The sequence below is a fragment of the Gadus morhua genome, chromosome 19 (assembly GCF_902167405.1).
Source record: "Gadus morhua chromosome 19, gadMor3.0, whole genome shotgun sequence".
Classification (NCBI taxonomy): domain Eukaryota; kingdom Metazoa; phylum Chordata; class Actinopteri; order Gadiformes; family Gadidae; genus Gadus; species Gadus morhua.
Genome location: NC_044066.1, coordinates 19,031,681 through 19,055,276, shown reverse-complemented (window position 1 = coordinate 19,055,276; position 23,596 = coordinate 19,031,681). Strand labels below are relative to the sequence as shown.

At 46.9% G+C, this 23,596-nt stretch overlaps 1 protein-coding gene across 1 annotated transcript; it reads right to left on the bottom strand.

The window, feature by feature from the left end:
• On the bottom strand, window positions 1-17,917 carry lrrn3b (leucine rich repeat neuronal 3b). The gene is made up of 2 exons (XM_030342422.1): window positions 17,256-17,917; window positions 1-3,944 (listed from the first exon to the last, which is right to left on the bottom strand). The coding sequence occupies exon 2, from the start codon at window positions 3,461-3,463 to the stop codon at window positions 1,334-1,336; it is 2,130 nt and encodes a 709-aa protein (XP_030198282.1). The 5' UTR covers window positions 3,464-3,944; window positions 17,256-17,917; the 3' UTR covers window positions 1-1,333.
• Window positions 17,918-23,596: the final 5,679 nt, after the last annotated feature.

The window sequence follows — 23,596 nt, the reverse complement described above, 5'->3', positions numbered from 1 at the left end:
TGTTTGTAAAAGAAACAATCACATTTATTCTTTTTAGCACGATTCCCAAGTCTGTTGTGCCCATTGATCACATATAGTACAGTCAATATAAAAATGGCTTTTTAACTTTACACCCAAAGCAACAACGCAATGTTTTCTTAAAATATGTATGCTAAAAATACCGCTGAAGTATTTTTTTGTCACTAGAATTACTGGAGATTAGCTTGTGATTCTGCAGTGATGACATGGCCATATTTTGCTGTTTTTCAACATTTCTTAATTATCGTCCTTTCTTTTTGTTTTCAGTTGACTTCATGTCGTCCGCGTTGTAGGCACTTACCGGGGCATAACAAACCACGTCCAAACCTTCAAGGGGGAGGTATAACACCACACATCTCAACCTTTTTAAGAGTCAAATTTTACATATGTATATAACTTTATATGATTCATTTCTTACATCCTTTCATATTTTACCCAGCCGCCATTGCTATGAGAACTACGCAGCACAAACAGCCATTTCTGCAAATGTCCTCTCCAGGCTCCCATTTCCAGTGTTGAATTTAATTTAGCTTAATGTAGGCCTAGTTGTAATCAAGAGAGCAGTTGGTTCCTTCCCTACAATTTAAAACCCATTTAAACCGCATGGATACAGAGGGATTCTCATTACATCACCAGTAGAGTAGAATATATAACAATATTTCCATGAAAATTCAAGAATCCTCATTTTAAATAGAAAAAAGAGAGGGAGGGAAAGGGGTATATTTCATCAAAAGGTATACACCATAGTCACTGTTATTCGTCTATTCTACTAAATCCCTCTTTGCCAGGTATAGACAGCCGCTAGTTACTGTTTTTCTCTAACTCGTCTATGGATGTTTGACAAATCACAGACGGTATTGCTTGGGACCACACGGACAGTTCCACAACTCTGAACACATTTAACAGTCAATTACACAAGAGCCCGCTCAGCATTGCATTGTCTTGCTCTCACTCGGTCTGTATTTCTGTGGGAATGGTACTGAAATGTATCCTTTAGCAGTACAGCAAAGCACTCCCAACCGCCGCCGCCCAACCCAGTCCTGCCGATGTTAGCTCGGGTAGATGAAACGGTTGCAAAGCCATCTCCTGAAGTTAAAAGTTCAAACTTGGGCGAGTGTGTCATTCAATTCCATCTGTTCCGCCCTAATCCGTTATCCGTCTCGTCACTACATCTGAGTTTGAACTCCCAAAGGGAAGGGGGCGGGAGAGTTGCAATTTGAACAATCCTGCAAAAAAATAGCTGTCTTTCATTTCTCCCCCTATGGCCTCGTCCGTTCTTCCGCAGTCGTGTGGTACTCTCCTCTCGCCGAACTTCCTAAAAGGCATTGTCAGATACGTTTATGACTGTGGCTTTCACTTCCACTCCGCTCGGCATGCCTTTCCCCGGGACCCACAGCCTCGTTAAGAACGGCGAGTAGATGCCGGCGGCCTCCGGCGGTGTGAGCGCGTCTTTGGACTCGCACTTCCTTAACTCCCCGTAAAGGTGGCGATTCCTCAGCGACACGTAAATAAGCAAGCAGGCCACAGACACCATGGCCAGCAGGGACCCGAACACGGTGATCATCGCCGTGTCCCACTTCGCCGTGTCCTGGACTCGCCGCTCAAGCGCCTTGGTGGTGACGTTGACGCACTTGGTGTCGTGGCTGGAGTGTGCGCCGCGCACCTCCACGCACACTTTGTACGGGGTGGCCGGGCTGAGGTGGGTGAGGTTGTAGACCCGGACGTCGGAGGGCACCCTAGCGGTGAACGCCATGGTGGGGTGGTTGGCGTCCGTCAGGGTGTACCACTTGATGCTTGGCGCCACGCCGCCGTGGGCGGCGTTCCAGGACACCACGATGGACCTGGCCTCTAGCGACTTGATCTCGACTTCCAGAGATCCGTTGGCGGCTTGGGGGAAGTATCCGTTCACTTCCACGGAGACCGACTTGAGGTCGGCGCCGACCAGGTTGTGGGCGACACAGGTGTAAAGCCCCGCTTCGTATTCCGTTATATCGTAGATGTCGAAGGTTCCCTCGGGGTGCATGTAAAACTTGTCCGACACGGTGTTGGGAAGAACCCTGGAACCAGACGGGGTGATCCAGTAGATGTCTGGTTCTGGTTCTGCAAAGGCCCTGCAGTGGAGGGACACAGAGCTGCCGTTCTGTGCCTTGACGCGACCGGGCATGCTTTCAGGAGAAATAAGCGGCAGGCAAATTTCCATCATTTCCCTGAAGTGCACCTGTCGAACATGCTGGCCTTCGTATTCTGGCGGCTCCACACAATACAGCGAGTCGGGTTCCATGAAGCGGATATTGGTCTTGTTCATGTTCATCCAGCGGACCACACAGTCGCAGCGGATGGGGTTGCTGTGCATGCTCACCTCCCTGAGGTTAGGGAGGGACTCGACGGTAATCCTATGGAGGGCACTGAGCGCATTACCGTTCAGCATCAGAGTCTCCAGCCTAGGTAGCTTGTAGAAGGCGTTGGGATGGATGTAAGACAGTTTAGGGTTGTTAGTCGCTTCTATTTTGGTAAGCTCGGGGAGGTTGTTCAGGGCAAAGCTGTCAATGGAAACTAGCTCTGGCATGCTGTTAATTCCCAGCTCTTTCAAATGGAGCATGTCCACAAAGTCCCCCCTCTGTATTCTTCCAATGGGGTTTTTATTCAGATCCAGGAACTTCAGGTTCTTCAGGGTTCTCAGGGCAGAGTGGGGCACCTCTGGGAAAATGTTGTCGTAGAAGGAGATGCTCTCCAACGTGTCGAGGCCCGCCAGCGCATCGTCCGGCAGCTGCGACAGATTCATCCTGGTCAGAACGAGACTGCGGAGGTTAATGAGGGGTTTGAAGTTCATGTCGTCTATGAAAATGACGGGGTTCTCGCCGATCATCAGGATCTCCAGACTCGGCATGGCCTCGAACCACTCCTTGCTGATGACCTTGAGCTTGTTAGAGTTGAGGTGTAATCGCAGCAGCCTGTGCAGGCCCTCAAACGCTGTGTGGGAGATGGAGGAAATGAGGTTGTGATTCATGTAGAGCTCCTGAAGGTTTGGCAGCTCAGCCAAACAGCTCCCGGGCAGCACCTGTATCCAATTCTCCTCCATGTGGAGCGACAGAAGCTGAGGCAGGCTCCCCAGCTGCACGTCGCTGATGGAGGTTAAGTTATTTTGTGAGAGGTCGATCTCTGTGATGTTGGTCAGGTAATCCAAAGGGTTGTTGATCTTCGCCACGTTGTTGGTCTGCAGCAATAGCACCTGCGTGTCCAGAGGTAATTTCCCCGGCAGGCTGAAGAGTCCTACGTCGTTGCAGTCCACCGTTGGGGCCTCCATGTACACAGAGCTAGGAGAGAACCACGGTCTGATCTGACACACGCAGAGCTTGGGGCAATCAAGTCTCTCCTCGGTGGCCAGCACGATGGAAGCCATGGCCAGGGCCACAAGGAGACGATCGGCGAATGACACGTCCTTCATATTGGCCCCCCGTTTCCCCGCCGGTAACTGGCCTCTGTTGACTAAGTGGTGTGCACCGTTGGCCTCACGAATAATGAATCATTTGTTTCCGACCGCCGCGGCAAATGACTTGCAGCCCCCGCGACCGATCGCCACAGCGAGCTCTAGCAACGGCAGTTTGTGGTCCCCTGGGGGGGCTTCGGGTCTGGCTGCTGTCCTTGGATATAATGACCAATCAGTCAGTCCTCGCTGCTAGTGTCGGTGTCAGAGGCCAAGGCTGCAGTCAGGCAAAGGGCCCCAGAGGAAGGTGCAGTCGGGCTGGGGAAGAGGAGGGGAAAAAATGATGGCCCGAAAAAAAAACTGGTATACCTCAGGGGAGTTACGGTCCAGTTATTAGCATTTACACGTTATCCACGGAAAATTCCAGAGTCCTTTGATGAAGGCTGTCCTCGTTAATTCAGCGGTACTAGCTTCCAGAGTCCATGAACCAGTCCATTCCAACCTGTGTAAAAAAAAGAGAAGAGAGAGAGGGGGGGCAGTGTGAGTATGATATGATAATGCTCAGCCGTCCAGGATTTTCATAAGAGAAGGATTTAGTCACATTGACATTTGTTATAGGCACACTGATGCATGTTGACATTTATATCGCACTGCCTACAAGCTACCACACCATGGCTTTATGTGCGCTTGACCTTCTCTGCTTCATTCCTGGGACATATCTGTACCTTGTGATACGGCACTCAGGCTTGACATTAGCCGCGTATTATGAGTTTAAGAAGACGCTTCATTAGAAGTCCCTAACGGAGAGACTTCATAGGATGTAAGCATTTGTCTCCTGGGCAAACGGCTGCAGACATCAGGAGTTTGCCATTCCCTTTAAGCCCACCGATAAAAGAATCCAAAGTGAGACAAACACGACTAGGCCTGTGTTGCCTCTTTTTAAAACCTGGAGGGACATCACTGGAAACAAATAGCCTCGGTTTTTTTTCCTAAGCAACAATGAGCATGTACTTGTATTTTATTTGGTTCAGAACCAATTACCCCCCTTTTTTTTAATCACCCCTTGAGAACCCAAACTGGCTGCTCAAAGTAAGGCACCGATTCCAGCTTGATGGCTGCCATTGCCAATTAATGAAGTGGGGGAACGTCTCAGCCCAGTGCTTTGTGCTTTCAGGAGAGCCTCCATCTTTTTAACAGTACCGAATATTGATTAAGCTGTCCTGGAAAAAAATCGGAACAGAACAAGCCTTAACAACACATGTTAATTCCACAACGTTATTTTATTAATTCTACCCTATCGGTACAAGAAAAAAATAGGGGAACGAATGACATTCTGTGGTACCGTATGCTGTTTTTTTTTGCATTGGCATGACATCTGTTTCTTTTGGTACGGTCTATTTTCTCTTTTTACTATCCATTTATTTACTTCTTCGACCCGACTTTGCTAGAGACTTTACCCTGGAGTCTCCGCACATTGGGTGCACTATGTAATTTGTTATACATAACTGCCTCTCTCGCAGAACAGATGGTTTGATGGTGCTTGTGGTGTGACGGTCCAAAGGAGCACTCGGTGTACACACACACACACGCGCACACGCACACACCATGCTATATTTAAAGAAGGCAGCCGACAAAGGAGGACCACAGGAAAACATTTTCCCCCGAGGTAACCGGGTCGTGTATGACAGGCGGGGAAATAAGTGGCGAATGAAAACCGACTATTGAAGTAAAAGAGGGTAAGAAAAAGGGTATTTCAAGGTAATAAGAAACATGAATTCGAGCAAGGGTCACGGTCAAGAAGGCTTGCTATTTTTCAACCGAGTACATATAAAGAGTTTTGGATTGATTTGGCTAGACAGACAGATGGGTAGATAGGGACATGTGGATGGTTGGAGACAGAGACAGATAAAGAGATGGATAGAGCGATGGGTGGGGCGATTGGAGAGAGAGATGGATGGACGGGTTAAGAGATTGATTGTATAAGCGCGAATCGTAAAAATACCACTGCAGGCATAACTACACAAGGCCAGGAATTGTGCTCGTGTTCTTAAAGGTGTGTTTGTGTGTGTGTGTGTGTGTGTGCACACGTGTTTGTGTGTGTGTTTGCACATGTGTTTGTGTGTGTGTGTGAACACGTGTTTGTGTGTGTGTTTGCACACGTGTTTGTGTGTGTGTTTGCACACGTTTGTGTCTGCGTACTAGTGTTTGTGTTTGCGCACTACTGTGTGTGGGTGTACGCACTAGGGTTTGTGTGTGTAGGCTCTTGTGCATGCAGTAGTGTGTGTTTGTGCGTGCGTGCACGTGGGTTTATTATATTATAAAGGGAGGACGGAGGAGGAGGAGAGTGGGGGGGGGGTGCTGGTGGAGTCTTTGTATAAAGGCACATGGCTCTTTAATGCACCCGGGGCATTCTGATAAACACAGCTTTGCCTCTCTCCTCCCTCCCCTGGTGAAACCATCTCCATTATAGCAGGTGCAGCTAATCCCTAGCCTGGAAACCTGGCCTGCCCTCGTAATTCCGCTTCATAGTGTTCTGGTCTTAACCCCTGCTCGCCGGATGCATGTATTCATTCGTTTATTCGAGACTCGTCGTTATCAACCTCAACGATACTGTAACGTAGCCAAGTTAAGTGGTCGCCGTGCGTCGAAGAAGTGTTCGTTTGACAGTGTTTACTTTTTTTATATTTTTACGAACTGATTTTCCCTAACTGTTATTTGGGGGCTGTAATATTATATCCGTCGTTAAACATTATAACGAAAACAAACCTTGAGCGACTATCAAAACCTAACCTCTATACACAGAGAGAGGGAGTGAGTTGAAAAGGGAGGAGTGAGGTTGAGAGAGAAAAAGGGAGGGAGGGAGGAGGTAATTTGTTGAGAGACGGCGGGGGGGAGGGGGGGGAGAAACCTGTGAAAACTTTCGGCGGAGAATTTGTATGCCGAGTGAATTCAGGGTGACATCTTATTTGGCAACGTGTCTGATGTGGTAATGGCCAAGCAAAATAGGGCTGTGTGGACCGGGCCGTGGGCTGCATACTAATACCTCTCCGACTAGCACCTCATCAACGGCAAAGTAAAATAAAACACCTCTCCTCTCCGCTACACCTGTTCCCGAAGTTTTACAAAAAACTGCTGAATGGGCACACTTTCACCGAATCATTTAAGTGAACCCCCCCCCACGCCCCTCTCACGGTCGTCTGTAAATCATCCACAAACAGTTGAACAGGTAATTTCCTATTGGGCCGATCCATTAAGGGTAAAGCCCAGTAAAATAAGGAATTAGCGTTTATTCACAGGGCCCTGCTCCGTGACTGATTCGACTAAGGAGACCGCTCCAGCTGTACTAACTTATTACAGCCGGTGGTCTCCTGCCCCCCCGGCTGTAACACCCCCGCCCACATCTTTATGCCTGAACCCCCCCCCCCCCCCTCCCCAATCATCCATGTGCCTGTAACAGAGAGAGAGAGAGAGAGAGAGAGAGAGAGAGAGAGAAGCTGTGAGGGGGACTTGGTGAATTAGAGAGATTAAGTAAAAACAGAGGGGTTGTGTTCAACAAAATGACCTGCCATAGGACCCAAGGAACACATCAATACTGGTGTATTAACCTTTTGTACGGACCGCACACACACACACACACACACACACACACACACACACACACACACACACACACACACACACACACACACACACACACACACACACACACCTCCACTCGCCATACTCCCCCAAGAAAGCTGTCACCATCACACACATTCTGTAAAGATAATATTAATGCCGGGAATTACCCCTAACCTAGTTAACCGCCTTCCGCCCGTAAACAAAAGCCAAGCGTGTTGCGACTTTAAGGAGGTAATAACTTTGCGTTTAGCCTCGCAGTTCGCGGGACAGAGAGGAATGTTGTTAATATCGCCGGGGCAAATAGAGTTTAGAGATGGATGCCCCTAATCTACACCTGGGAAAAAAGGGCTTTTAGCCAAAGGAAAAAAAGAAATAAAGGCAAAGGAGGCGGGTTAGGGAGGCGGGGACTGAGAGCTATCGAATCAGCCGCCCCAGGTAATGTACCCAGCAGGGTTTGAAATTGGGTTTCCTGTTAAACTCCAGCACTCCGATGGCGCAGCTCCAACGCGGCGGCGGCTGTGGCATGTGCTCACGGGAGTGGGGCCGGTGAGCTCCTTTATAGGTCAGGATAAGGCCCTCCGTCACGGAGATAACTCGCCGTCCCAAGGTGTCGGGCAGGGGGCCGGCGTCCGGGGGCCTCTCTCTCTCCCGTCTCTCGATCGTCTCGTCCTGAGCTACCCTTCCATTACAGGGGCCCCACCTGACAGCCAGGGGCCCGGGGGGTAGGGGGTAGGGGGGGCTTTTCCACTTCTGTTGTGTTTATCCATGCCTCAAACGGTGGGCCGTTTAATCCCCTGCCGGTACTTGACTCATCTCGAAAGGCCCCGGAAACGGAATCAGAAAGTACCAGCCCTGCGGGTCAGTGTCTCTTCAGTTTTTGGTGTTTGAATTACATGAGAGGCATGTCCTGTCTGTTTAACCGGCTGTGTGTTTGAAATGTTTTCAATCAATATCCTTTATTTTACCAGGTAAAAAGGAATTGAGATTAAAATCTGTTTTCAAACAATGCCCTGGCCAACTGTTTTTTCACATTGTAAGGGTTTTAAATCAGGGTTAGAATGGTTTGATTCGTCTTTTGATTTATTTCTGTATTTTAGTTTTTGTATTTTTACATCCTATTTGTGGTACCGCAATGTTAGCGACCTTGATCTTACTATACATAAATATACAAACAAGGTCTTTTAAAACTGCCGATCCGAACGGATAAGCGCGTGTGTTATTGCGGTGGGCAGCAGAAACCTCATAACCAGCATGACATTTATCATCACAACAAGCCTGCGCTGCCTCTTTGCCTTTGTCCTTTTCATATCGCCATCATAACTGCCAGGCTAACTTTAGATTAAATCCAATATCTGCTGCTGGTTGTTTGTGCTGAGAACGTCCCCCACGCCTGTGTACTTTTAGCTTAGCCTTTTCCTCTGTGTACACATTTGATATGTTAAATCTAATAACTCGCAGGACTCACTATATGCCAAGACACTAATGGCTCAAGTTGTGTGGTTCTATTGCGTTGTAGTTCCAAAAAAATTTCCCCTCATCTTCAGATATCTTGGCAACACTAACATCTCACAATTACCATCGACTCACCGATTTGCATTTCATTTCATTGTCGTATCTGCATTACGCTCGGGCATTATCATATCCCTGCAATATCCGCTATGCTAAAAGCTGGTAGCACGAATACACCGGCCGGCTGTCCCTGGGATTCTGGTGATAAAACGCAGCGAGATACGACCACTTTAAATGAATCATTGTGCACGGGAGAGCAAAGAGCTTTTGTCACGGTATCTCCGCGGTGCTAATTCAGCGCGAGCCGTGACACACCATGCATCAGCAAAAGACAGGCAGGGCTGTTTGTCTTTCAACAGTTCACAGGAGGGGCCGGGATAGTCGAGTCTGATGCTAGGTAAAACTGAAAGGTTCTGGCTTGGAACCTCCTCTCGGTTCTAGCAATCAACCTGTAGTCATGGCGATAGTGATATACATAGCGGTATGCCCTCGAACCCCCATATACATGCCCCTTCTACAAATAGATCTGGGGCTACGTAACTGGTTCTGGGTACGCTTCCTGCTCCAGAGGTCACTATGTAGGCATCATAGGGTAAGACCCCCCATAACCCCCAGGTCTGGGCGTTACAATGTTCGACTACCAAACTGAAGGGTTCAGGGTACGATTCCTGCTTCCATCAGTGTACATGTAGGCATCCTAGGGTAAGATGGCCCCAGAACCCCCATATAACTGCTCATTAATGAAAAGTATCTGCGGGGCAAGATTCAGAGTAGGTGATGATCAGATACCAAACAGAAAGGTTTGAAGAGTTCGATGCCCTTCTATGTACAGAGACTGCTGTGGATTCCCCCTGACCCTCTTGCCTGTATCTTTTATTATCGCAAATGATTCAAACTCAATGTATGGATGACAGTATCTTCCAAATTACTTCGTAGTCGTTTAAACTAGTTACAGGACGAGATATCGCTCGCGACCCCTTAGGGCGCACAGATTAGCTTGGGAACCAGACAAATCTGCAAAATTGGTTTTATTTGCTCTTGCCTATGCATCTGGCCTCCCTCCTCCTCTTAAGACAGCGTGAGTTGGGCCAATGACAACCGGTTATCTAATATGGGGCGGGTTCAGTACAAATGACAGTTCAGAGGATCGCCCTATGGGAGCGCTATTGAAGCATTTTCATAACGCAGCACGACAGCTGCTGCCGATGTGTCATACGTTCCGGCAAACAGATTGGTTGCAGGTCCCTCCAACTCCAGCGTCCAGAGGCCTTTTGGACTGCGTCTTTTGAAAACGCCCCTTGGGAATCAAAACATTGACGTAGGTGTTCCAGACCGGGGGGAATTTGCCGAATTGGTGTGGCACTGACAGGCTCCAAACGGCGGGTGATTGGTGGAGAATCTCAAGTCATTCGCACATCATTGAAATGTCCTGCAAGAGACCGGCAAGGGTTTGGTATGCAGATAGCGCTTAGCGGACGAGAAAACAAGATAGATCTAAGCAGCTTGGTCGAGCTGAAGAGGAAAGAATATGAGGAAAAAAACAACTTGATTTTCCTTTGGAGACATTTGCCCGTGGGGGATGCTTATGAGGCTGTCCGCGGTTTAAGCGGTAACAAGGCAGTATTGTATCTGCGGGGAAGTAGGCATTACACTCGCGCTGGTAAGACCGGGCGGACGACATAAAGGTCAGGCACGAGTGGAAAGTAGGGCACGGCAGAATTGCCTCCTTATTCAGGAGACTGGCCTGTGTGTTGTAGGAACGCTTCGCTGGGAATTCTGATCTAGGGGGTAATAAGGCTCGGAAGGCTTTTCCACTTGCTCCTCCACCTCGGGACTCTCCTCTCCCACATACTTCCCCCCCCCCCCCACCCCCCTTCTATCCTTTTCCACGTACGCAGCTTCTCCTGCTTCCTTCACTTCCCTTGCTCGCTTTCTTCTCTTCCTCCTCCAATCATTTCAAAAGGTATGTGTTCAATGCCCCCGTTTTCATCACGTTTATTTTTTTTGCACTAGCTTTTGATGGTGTCTGCCGGCTGTTATTGACCTCCCCTCTTGGGACATTTCCACCGGCCATTAGAATAAATGTTTTCCTACTTTCCTCAACATTCCTCCTTTGCAATGCGCTGTACGTGTGTGCGTGTGTGTGTGTGTGTGTGTGTGCTTGTGCGTGCGTGCGTGCAAGTGCACGCGCGCGTGTGTTTTAAGAAAACGTATTGACTGTTTTATCTAGCCCTATCAATCCGTGCACCCCATCCACTGTGGCTCTATCATTCTATCAACGATGCATGCCTATCGTTGGTTGCCGGGGCCCTCGTTGCCATGCGGGGCCGGGCCGCAGTCCCTCCACCATTTAATACGACCGAGTGGTCTGGTAAACCTCTTGTGTAAGTGTGCGTGTGTGTGTCCCGGAGGGGGGGGGTGGTTAGTTAGGCTGGCTCTTTGCTGCCACTCCCCTTTCCCTTCACCTCATCGATTTACCATTTGGTCCAAGGTAAGAGAGAGTCTATTAAATAGGGTGACACTCGTTGCATGTGTTGTGTATACACAATGTGCTTTTGCTTTGTGGCCGTTTCTTCTTTTGCACATCCATGTGAATCACTGCGTGTGGTTGGGTCGGTGTGTGTGTGTGTGTGTGTGTGTGTGTGTGTGTGTGTGTTTGGATGTGTGTGTGTGTGTGTCATGCACCCATGCGCACACACCTACGCACACACGTGAGAACATCGGCCACGACTGGAGATGGAAACCTTTTTTTCGCTTACATCTGCTCCAGTATGGCCATGGATCAGTGGCGAGTCCACCGTTAATGCAAAATCAATGTTGCAAATTAACCGCGGAACCCTTTCTTCGCCTTTTCAGCCCTGAATCGGACAAGACATGCCCTTGAGCTGAGTAAAGGAAAACGGATTTAGTCTCTCTTTTTTTTAATACCCTTTCTACTTCCCAACGCTAGAAAACACTCACACCCACCTAGATGTGTAGCCTTAAATAGCGGGCGATACAAACTTTAAACATTATTAGGAGTGTGCAAACATGCGTCCTTATGTCCACACGCCTCACAGGGGCAACCCAAAACCCCTACGAAAAACACGCAAAACGTCCACACGCATACACTAGCTAATGTGTATGCATGCATGGATGCTAGTTTTTGCACACAGGTACCACCTGTCCACACACCTAGCAAGCAAACGACACCACATTCACCTCCTTCTCCACCACAAGCCAGGGCATCCTTCTGCATTCCCTAACCCTACTGAGTATAAAAGCTAACATGGGCTTGCAGGCCTGCTCAGTCAATGCACAAACTAGGACTGAACGATTTGGGGAAATAATCTAAATGCGATTATTTCTACCAATATTGCGATTTCGATTTAGAATGCAATTTTTCTTTTTAAAGTTCCTTATGTTCTGTATAACTCACTAAATAAGCAATAAATATCGCGTGCTATTGCATCCTGATTTCGGTTTGAATTCGGTTAATCGTTCAGCCCTAGCACAAACGCAGACTGCACCTGCAACCCCCCCCCCCCCCCCCCCCCCCATTCTGCCGGTCTAATACACCTCATGCTGCATCTATTAAAATTAAGCCAAGGTATCCAGCTTAAGGCTCCATGCTGATAAGGTCAAAGGCGTAGCGAACGCCCCGACGCACATTTCTCTCCCAACATAATCGCACACCTAGCTCTTGACCAAAAAAAGACAGGGGAAATCTGCATAATGTTCCTTGTAGAGCTCATGGCTGAAAATGAAAGACGTGTTTTGAGGGGAGGAGAGAGGAGAGAGGCTGAGGGAAGGGTGAAGAGAGGTAAGGAGAACGGAGGACGAGAGAGAAGGCAGGAGAATGGATGAGGGAAGGGGACAAGGGAGAGAATGGAGGACAAGAGAGAGAAGGCAGGGGAAGGGAGAAGGGGGGTAAGGAGAAGGGAGGACGAGAGAGAAGGTAGGAAAAGAGGGAGACGGCAGGAGAAGGGATAAGGGAAGGGAGGGGGGAGTGAAAGAGAAGTAAAGGAGAAGGCTGGACAAGAGAAAGGGGAAAGGAGGCAAGAGCAAAGGAGAGGAAGACGAGCCAGCGGTATTACCCTCAAAGTCGGGCGGCTGGGAAGGGGGGTGGTGAGGGGTTGTGTGGGTTGAATTGAATCTGCAGGTGCAAATGCGCCGTGTGTGCGCGCAGCGGGCAGGGATGCGTAGCTATCTATATTTATATGAATAATATATAGCCGGTCAAGGGGGGCACGCGCCTGCCGGGGGATAAAGATCCTACGGTAGACGGAATCAATCATTACGTGGCACTGAAATGCATTTAACGCAAGCTAGGACCCCTTTATTATGATTTCATGGGTTTGGACGGTTCGCTTCTCGGTTTCAGTTTCCCCCCCCCCCCCCCACACTTCTCTATTCTCTCCTTGCGCGTCTAGCCGCGAGCAGATGGATAGATACGCCGCCTCGGTAAAATAGGTTCCATGATGGCTTTCTGTGTTCTATTCAGTGACTCAGAATGATTCACAACACGGGCCTGATTGGCCACCGAATAATTAGTATGTGTGCGTCTCTGAGTGCTTGGTGTAAATTGTCTGTGCCTGGGTGAGTGTGGAGATTGGAATGGTGTGGGAGGCAGGACGGGAAGCATTGTGTGTGTGTGTGTGTGTGTGTGCGTGTGTCTGTGCGTGCATGCGTGGGTCTGTCGGCCATGTGGTGATTTGTGCCCGGATGTGTTCCCCTGTGTGTGTTTGAGCGTTTTGTGCCGGTGCGTTTTTTCATCAAAACAAGAGTGATTTGTTTGGTTCAAGCAAGTAGTCTCCACAGTACCGGATCGCACATTTAACTAAAACCTCTTCATCTGCATACCCAGTGGCTATATCTTTATGTACCAATCGGAACGGAAGAACAGATGGACGTCACAGCAGTGGCCCATATACATCCTCCATCTTCATTTTCCACTCGCGTTTGAAAACTGCGTTATGTGCATGTGTTCCCGTCAAGTTCGACTCTGATGATAAACCACAAGCTCTGTAGGCCTATTTAGTGATGTGAATCACAATGTTGCATGCCTCAGCATCCAATCAGTGCGGTATCGCGACGCTTTGCACAATCCATTGTTGGATGTACATACGTCAGAATAGTCTATTGTTTTGTTAGGCGTCTGTAAATGTACATTTGGCAGTAGCTAGCATCGGTGCGCCTGTTGCTTTTCCTTCATTGGTTCATAGATCTATAGGGCCTTATATTATATAGAGCAGAATATATTGATATGGGCTTTAATGCCTCTCTACACAGTGCTGTCAGTGGAAAGCAAGGGAAATTTAGCATATAGTATTGAACACCACAGGTGGAAATCAAACCTGCGCAACTACGAGAGGTAAATTTCCTTTGGGTTTAGCGCAGTAGTGCTTCCAGCAAAACCCTTTGTTGCAGTCTGTTTAAACGCCACAAAAGCAACATTTCAACCTGCTAAAGCGATTCAGGAATATTATGATCTGCACGACGTGGGCGTTCTCTCCCTGATGACCAATCCTATGGTATCCATCATAATTGATTCGGAACACATTGCCTAATTGCCTGGATCCCGCGGCTAACGGCGGAGTTGTGATGTTTTATGCGTGTAGCCGCCGTATCCTTCCACCGCCCGGCCTCGTCACTGAGCATCCCTCAGCTCGGTTCACTGGGGACGGCGAGACAAACACCCGTACGTACGTACAGAACCAAACGGAGCTGGCGACGCCCACACCCTTTCTCATCGCCGGCCTGCTTCTTGTTTTGTTTTGATTGGGTGAGCGTGCTCATTGGAGGACGCACAAGCTATTAAGAAAGGGCACATGCTCCGACACACAGGCCCCTCCCCCCCCCAACCCTGGAGTGATAGGTTTACTCGCGTTAATGCGTGCACATGGATTTCGGTTTTGTTGTGTCGGGGGAAGAAAAAACGGCATTGAAAGAAGCAACCCCCCCCTGCAGGCATCTCGCTGTTGCAATTGTTACGGCACGGCTGAGAGAAAGCACACACGCGTGTGCTTCTTCAATTTGTTCTCCGTCGGCTGGAAGGCAGAGTTACGGCCCTCTGTCTCGGTCGACCTCCACCGCTGCGTCTGAACACTATTACCTGTTAGCGGGCCTCACAGGAACCTGTCTGCCCACTTGCTACCAGGTTGAGATTTATACGAAGCGCCCACGCCTCGAGTCGTGCGCGGGGGGACGCCTTCCGGAAGCTTCCGCGAGGCTGTGGCCCAGGTGCACGAGAGGAAAAAAAACAATCGAGCCGATTGTGTCTTGTCATTTCTCGCAGGGGATCAATAGGTAATTCACCACAGCCCCCCCCCCCCCCAACGCTCTTAAGTGTATGAGTTGTTGTTGTGAACATGGTTCTATTGATTTTGTTTTTAACAAAATGCAGTGGGATTATTGAAGCCCCCCCCCCCCCCCCCCATTATGCTATTGTCTTGCTATTTATTGATATGAATAGCCTAGTGTGTGTGGGTGGGTGTGTGTTTGTGCTTGTTTGTTTGTGTGCGCCTAACTTGCTGACTCAAATAATGGACACAGCTCAACATAGTCTTGCAGCAGATGTAATGATGTTACACACCATCGTAATTAGATATTCTTTTGGATTCCCTAAAAAGACACAACTGTCTGTCATGTTGGTGAGCGAACAAATAGGCTATTACTTCCACTGAAGAAATTATAAGGGGATTATAATAATAATTACAGGATGGCACTTGTGTGATATAGTACACCTCAATATGGCAATTACATTTGCCAACTGGCAAATATCTTACCCCAAAAAACGACGCCATGAAATATTGTACAGGCTGTAATTCCCTATAATAGATATAAATCAGCAACCTGTCATAATTCTTCATCCTCATGCCAGCAAAATGCACAAAACGTCTGAATCTGTTGGGTATGTGTTTTCAAACACTATTTCTAAGTGATAACAAGGAAGGTCAATGGTAGGTCCATAGATCGGAGTGGGGAGGCCTTAATAAGATCGTTTACAGAGTTGCTGTTGACGTACACAAAAACTTTTGATCTATTTTTGAGTGGTTTTTATTCAACAATGAAAAGGAAGGCGAAAGTTTGATTACACCAACACTGGCTAAACCGAAAATGCCTCTAGGCAGGTCTCTTTTAATGAGGAAATACAACAGAACATTAAATGTACCAGCATTATCTCCTAACCAACCAATATCTCTAAATGGTAATTTTATTGAACCACATATGTGTAGAGATTAGCCAACAACATATTAAACCCCACCATGATTATGCAAATGGTTGTGAACCATAAATTGGCCATTAACGGATCAGCCAATCAAATATCGGATCTAATGTGTGCGCAAATTCCGTCTTGAGTTAAGGCCAGTTGTGGTTTTCTGTGTTTTATGCAGCGTGGTGTCTCATATTGAATGGCTCTCCTTGATGAGTCATTCCGATTTGAACGGGCCTCGTTGTGTTCCACTTCCAACGCAGCCATACCAGACGCATTGATCACAACTTCACCGGAAATGGGAAACGGACGCACACGCATACACACACACACACACACTCCCGCACACACGCACACAAAGGCACGCACGGTTGGAACGGCCGTATAACCACAAACGTGCGCATGACGAGATCGCATCACCATTCAGACATACACATCTACTTCTGAAAATATTGTTCGGGATATTTTGGGTTGGTCGAGTTCGAAATAGATTTTGGCAAAGGAAACAAAGTGAATTCATAAAGAGCAACAGAGAGGCAGAGAGAGAGACTGGCAGAGAGGAAAAGACAGACGCCCCAATGCAGAGGGATTAATGAAAATCTCTCTCTGTCGCTCTCTCTAATGCGTGTGCATGTGTGCGTGTACGCGGACGGACAGGTAGCTCACCGAGGTAAGATCCCGAGCGACAGCACTAAACGGGCTCCTATGGGTGCTTCTAGGTGACAGGGTTAATCACGCAAGCAAACGTAGAAAATGTGAGAAGAAACCAAAAAAAAAAGTAGGATCCGAGGGCGAACATGTCCGATCCAACGTGGTACGGAGTATTTCTGGAACATACAGGTAGCCTATTATACGCAGGCAGGGTACACGTAATACCAAATGTAGCTTATAGCCTCATGTCGATTACACTCGCATAGGTTTTTTCTAACGCAAAGCCACATGAAGGAGGACTGGGAGACGAGATCCCCACCAGGGTTTCTCTGGCGGGGGTCCTTCGAGATGTTTCTGGTGGTGGCTGGTGACGGCACCCCTGTGATGCAAAGCTGTAGGCTATGATTTGTGCCAGTGTGCTCAGTGTCAGCTATTGAAATCGCACACGCTCTCCTCACCGCTTAACCTGCCTTTCAACACGCTCCGAGACACCGTCTGCTGAGCGCATAGATCTGCAGGGTTGCGCAAAGCGCGCCGTCTCCACTCCACGCCAAAGACCGGGGTTCGAGGCCAGTGGTTACTATCGCATCATTTATTCGCATAAGGACGAATCCTTTTTTATTTCAGATCACTGACGTCACACAGTTCCTCTTAAACCCCGACGGCAGGGGCCTACCTGGGGTACGGAACAGTGCCGAGCCATCGATTCGGTGCATGCAGGCGTTTCGCATCAACTTGTGTGTGCGTAGACGGCAGCTGCAGCCCGGAACACGCCAGAGCATCCAGAAAGAAACCAACGTTGAATATAGTAGGGAGGGGAAAATAGGTTGAACTTACCGGGTGTGTTAGACTCCGTAACGGGCTTTTATCCCCCTCTATATCTCCCTTTTAGAGACCCCTGGTCGGTCGCGAGAGACGAGAGAGAAGCGCGCGCCACATAGAAACCACCGAAGAGCGCGCGGCTTGGTTTCTTCTTTTTTTTTACGCAGTTGAGGTTGAGGATGAATCAGTTCAATCAGATCTCCGGTTCTCCTCTGCTCCGGAACCCACCGAGAACGAACGGAGAGGTACAGCCTCGTCGGGAAGGGGGTAAAGAGCAGACGTCAAAGTCCCCTCAACAACAAACCAGAAAAAAAAATCACGGTACATCTGGAGATGGGTAGACGGTGAAATGTAGACAAGTGTGTAACGGTTCCCCCTCGTCTCCACTTCTGCGCCTCTTTCTCCCGCTCGTCTGTTCCGGTACGGCTGTTAACGGCGCCTCTCTCCCCTCGATCAAGTGTCATGCGGACCACCACATAGACGTCGACGCGCCCGCCGTCTCCTCCTCAGCAGTCATTAATATCGCGACGAACCCGAAGCGCGGCAGGACAGCCAATGGCGGGAGAGGAGCGGGGCCGAGTGTTTGCCGGGTCCGCGGCGCCGATTGGTCGAGAGCGCCCGTCACTCATATCCAAAAGGAAGGGAAGGAAGGAGCCTGTTTTTCATGTACGTATGTCTTCGACTCTTGGAGGTTTTTGAGGGGAGAGAGAGCGAGAGGATGAGATCGAGAGGGTGGCGCATGGAGGGAGGGAGTGGGCGGGTGGGGTGAGGGTGAGGGAAGAAAATGGATATCTGTACCTATTAGTGCAAGCGCCAGCCTGACTTTAGGTTCCCATGAGTATTTTGAAGGGATTGTTGTAGGCCTACACACCGATGTTCCTGGAGGTCAGTGAAGGGGGAGGATGACACACACACACACACACACACACACACACACACACACACACACACACACACACACACACACACACACACACACACACACACACACACACAAAGACAGACGGCATGTGCTGACTGTCAACACAGAAGGTGTTATTTTTGTCCAAATGATTTTCTTCTGAAAGATTTTAAGTACGAACACACCTGTACCTGACCTGTGGGGACTTATATATAATTGCACACGTCAGTTTTAACTTTATGAAATACTGCATGTGCAGGCTATTTCGTGTATAGATCCAGTTGTGGTGGATACCCCTGGCGTATGTGAAGGCCTGGGCAAATCTGAGTAGGCCTGGTATTATAAGGCTTAAAATAGTATTATAATAATATAAGACTTAAAATCGCTGAAAGTGTTTCCAAAAAGGACTTTGTGTTATTTGTGCTCCCGTAAAAACGGTGCTTTGTTAATATTACAACAAACACACATGATCACATTGATACATGGAAAAAATGTATTTTTCATGCTGAAAGATCTAGAAGAATCATGTAACATGTTATCTTGTTTATAATTGTTTCTGTTGTCAGGGTCTGATATCGCTTCATTGAGGTTCGCTCGGAAGCAACAGAACTCCTATTGCTCAAAGCAGCCTTCAGTCGCCTATTAGAACACAATAACGGTCTTACAGAGTGTGGTGAAAATATAACGACTGAGTGACAACTCGCTCAGAGAAAAGCATAAATTCGAATCGAAAAGCATTGAAATTATATTTTTCGAGGTTCACGGCTGGTCTCAACAGGATTTGGGGAAAAGTTAGGTCAGCGAAAACTACTCTGTGCTAGCTTCTCTGGGCTAGCTTCTCTGCGATAGCTTCTCTGTGCTAGCTACTCTGCACTAGCCTTTGAACCAAATTAATCTGCCTGCTGCTGTTTTATTTGCTCTGGCACATGCATCTGGCTCCCCTCCTGTCTGGACACATCTCCAGCAGACCGGGCCCAGTTTGGGCCCATCACAACGGTTATCTAACACGGCTGGGTTTGATGCGATACTACCCTATGTTCAGAGACAACCAAGATGGCCGCCGCTGATGTCTCACACATTGCGTTGATTGGTTGTAGGGACGATTCCGTGGGTGACTCCACTCGGCATGGACATTGGAAATACTGAGGTTCCAGACTTTACGCCAAGTTACAGCGTAAAGATTATCTGTGGATTGGTCCGGCGATGTCAGGCTAACTCTGTACAGGCTACTAGAGGTTAGTAGGTTAAGAGAAGCGGCTAATATTTTATGACTGTTGGGCACACTGATGATAGATTGAATCAGAGTGACTACCAATCTGAGAGTTGTATTACTCCCAGCACGGGTCGCAGTATGTGGAAAACGATTCTATTCAAAGCGCTGTCTTTTTGTTTCTATTCTCGTTTGCCCTCAAAAAACACCCAGCTCATGGGATGCTAGCAGAATTTCACACCAGTCCCTTCGATTCTACTGTTTGGAAATGGCATCCATGGCAACAGACCGCTGGATTTCCTAATTGACCAATCAGAATCTAGTAAACAACCTAGCTGTGTAATAACCTGTAATAAACACTTGCAGTGTTTATTACAGGACATTAGAAAATGTCAACCCATTTCCAAATCCATTTTTAATTCTGGAACATCATTTATAGATGTCAACTTAGTTGTTAATTCAGGGTCTCGTACCCATTACTTTAAACATATATATTGGGAGCATAAACGCTCATTAGAATGTTTATTTGCATAAAGGAAACCCTTTGTTCCACGTGGAACATAAAATGGGTTATTAAGGGCCATTTCCTATTAAGTTTACTTCAAGCTAATTCATCTCAATGAATTCCTTGCTGTGTAAGAGCTGTATTTATATATGTATTATCGCTGTACACTCCCTAAATGTGCCATTGTTGGTTTGCATAATTCATGCCCAATTTATTGTGCATAGAGTACAATAAAATGATTGCATTATCTTACTTGTATAACACCCATGGACGCTCCGTGCTGCAATGCGTTCATTATATCGATTAGTAATGTGATTTTGCAGATCATATTAATAACGTCTATGCATTACGAGCCAAGCTTTCCTCTGCATTCTTACTACTTCTTACTTCTTACTACTTCTCTTATATGTAATCGGGATCACATTTCATGACGTTTAAACGTTGTGGAGCAGTCCATACCGTTCTCAGTCTCAGTGCACTTTAACTACCAGTAACATAAGAAAAATCCACAGAAAAGTCATCAGTCATTGAATGGTCAACCATTTTTTTGCAAGTCGTAAGCCCTTCATCGTGACCGGGACAATGCTGTTGATTGTAATTTGCATGTGTATTGGAAGCTGAAACAAGGGTGTTTGATTCACGCCAAATGTTATTTTTTAATTCCTGAAATGGGACGTGGGTACACACTGTCCCTTGATGTGTTAAAATGAGGATGCTAATTTTCTGCTTGGACAGCTTTGTTGAAGATGTGACCAGGGAATGAAAACACTCAGTGTTGTCAGAGGAGCTTGTGGTCCTGTCGGTCTCTCCGTCTGTGTTCTTGTGGGTTCTTGCAAATTAATGTCCCAAAAAAAAAAGTTTTTGAATCCTGTAAAGTACCTTTCTTAAACGGAACAATTCCCTGTTATTATTCATGCATACAGAATGATATTGGCAACAACCACTGGGGTATTTCACACCCATTTTAAAACACTTTAAAATGTCATTTAATTTCATCACATCTTGGCAGTATGTTATTGGGAGAGATTTATATTGGCACTGGTATTCCAAGGGAGAAAAAAATTAAATCTGAAGCAAGTCTACCACTTATAATTGTCCTTTTTGTGAGTAGCAGCCTTGACGTCTCAAGTGGATTCGCAGGAACATCCAGGGTTTCTGATGAGATATAATTTGGCATTCTGGGCTTTGTGGTGTAAACCCCTAATCTGTCGCCTGGCTGAAAGGTACCTGGTTTCCACGCTGGCAACGCTGTGTGTAAACTCCCACAAGGAGCCACTGGGGTGGGTGCAGACGTCTGTGGTGTCTGCTGGGGCCACACAGGTGGATAACTGAAGTCGGAGAAAACAACCGATAGGAAGGCTGGGGCGTGCGTTCCGGATGCAAGAAGGTCGTCACACTTTGACACATTTTCAACTTCAAATCATGCCGAAGTGAAGTGTGCGTATTGTTTCACATATATTGTTGGAAAATGGGATTCTGTGACTCCTATGTTGTATCCAGGCTTAGTGCAGCCAAAGGGCAGGCAAAGCAGTCGTCGTTCACAATGTTTTTGTTTTTACCAATATAGAAACCCCCCTGGAAGCCCAGACACTGTTTGGCTGTCTCACCCAGAGCACATCATATTTGACTTATAACACCATTAAGAAAAGCATTAATTCTTCATCTTTTCTTGTTGTTTATCAAATCATATTTTGTCAAAAATGATGAAACAAAACAAGGCTGATGCAATAAATAACAAAGTAGTAAGAATAACTCAAAAGTTTGCATGGCTCAGAATAACGGACTAACTATATATCCATTTCTTTTCTCTTTTTTTAATTTTTTTTTAAACTGAACAAACGATGTCTTTCATGAATTGGCCTGAGTGGAATATAAACCCGGCAGCGGTCATACTTCCAAGGGTGTAAGGGCCAGAATGAATGGGGACTTGTGGAGGAAGCATTATCCTCAGTGCTGGCTCAGCGACTTTACTGTCCACGCTATATTCAGGGCCCCGGTCGAGAAGTGGCCTCCGGTGGCGGCATGCTTCATGAACCCAGGCAAGACTGAGGTGGTGCACTATAAAAAAAATACAATAAAAATAAACCTTCTAAAGGGGGACGGTATGGGATAAGGCCGAACGGGGAGCCAGCCATATCTTTGTGAACACAAGGTAGAGCCCTGTATAGGCCAACCTCTAAATCAGTCGTGGTTTTGGGTCCTTGACCCCCTTCTTTTTAGGTCTGAAAGTCCTTCGACCCCCTCTATGGATTTTGAGACCCCCAAACTTGCATCTGTGGCCCAATACATAATAAATAATTTCCAAACCTCAAGGTTAGCAAACACGGCAGTAGATTTATGGGTGTTCCATTAACTCCCTGCGGAAAGGTTCGTGGGGTTGGAGCCCTCAATATGCCTTGGTCGATCGTGATGTCCTTGAGCAAGATTCCTGAACTTCTACCTGAGGCGAAACAACCTGACCCTCCTCCTGACAAGCCCCTTTGGATAAAAGCATCCAAATGACAAAAAAATGCAAATTGACTCAAAAGTGAAAACATATGCATCAAGTGTAACCCTGTAAATACTATTTTTTTGCTACCGCCAATGGAAAATGCTTCATCTTAAATTGCCTCGGGTGGTTCTAGCGTGAGTTATGTCCTCACTTGGTCCTTGTTTATTAGCGAGTGGAGGGAATATTCTGAGTGCGTTTCATGGTGACATTTCGCAACGTGTTTGGGGAAATGGAGAAAAGGCCGGAGAGGGCAATAGAATTTATTGACTGAATTTCACAGTTATAAATGGGTCTTTTTACCGGTGACATAAAGAAAATGATCCGTTGGCTGTTACACGCGGGTGTGGGTAGCATCGGCAGCAGTGGAGATCTGTAGATTTATCCTGGAGTATACTGACTTAAACCACATGGACATTTTGTATTCGATAAAGTTAGAATTTGCTAACTTTGAACTATAGTTGCCCCTTCTCTCAGCTTGGAGTGGAGTTAAAAGCAGCAGAGTAGATGGAGAAGAAAATCATTTCTAGGTTGTTGCTAGCACGTTGCTATGGCCTCTCGTAATGTCACAAGTTCCAATCCTGCTTTTGTGCTGCACAAACACTGTGTGTTTGTGTGTGTGTGCTTGAATTCTATACAGTTTTCTCACTATTATGGTCGACGTGTATATACAAGTGTCAGGCAGAAGTTCTTCAACTCGGCAACCTTTGAAGTGTGTCTTGTGGGTGATTCACATACTGTACACATACTGTATGCACTGCATACCGGCGTCTCTCCTTTAGAATGATCGGTTTTTCTTAACTGCAGACGAAGCAACTGTCAGGCTTTTATTATTGTCAGTACCTGGAATATAAAAAAAATAAAGATGCCTAGTGTGTCTGTGTGTATGTGTGTGTGTGTGTATATATATATATTTATATATATATATATATATATATATATATATATATATATATATATATATATATGGAAACAGCTGTACAGTGACATTTTTCAAATGGTACAGTCCGTTCTAGTCTACAATTAAATCCTTGCTTGACAAATTAAGTGAGGTAGTCTCTTGCTTTACTATTGTTGACAATTCCTCTATTGTTGCACCTGCAATATGGAATAATATATTATTTTGATTAACCATTACATTCAAATCAATAGTGATGTGTGTGTCTATATATTTCACAGAATTACGATGAGTTTATTGTAGATCCTAAGGTCTATTGTTCATTTTCTCTGCCATCAGACCAACAATATAACT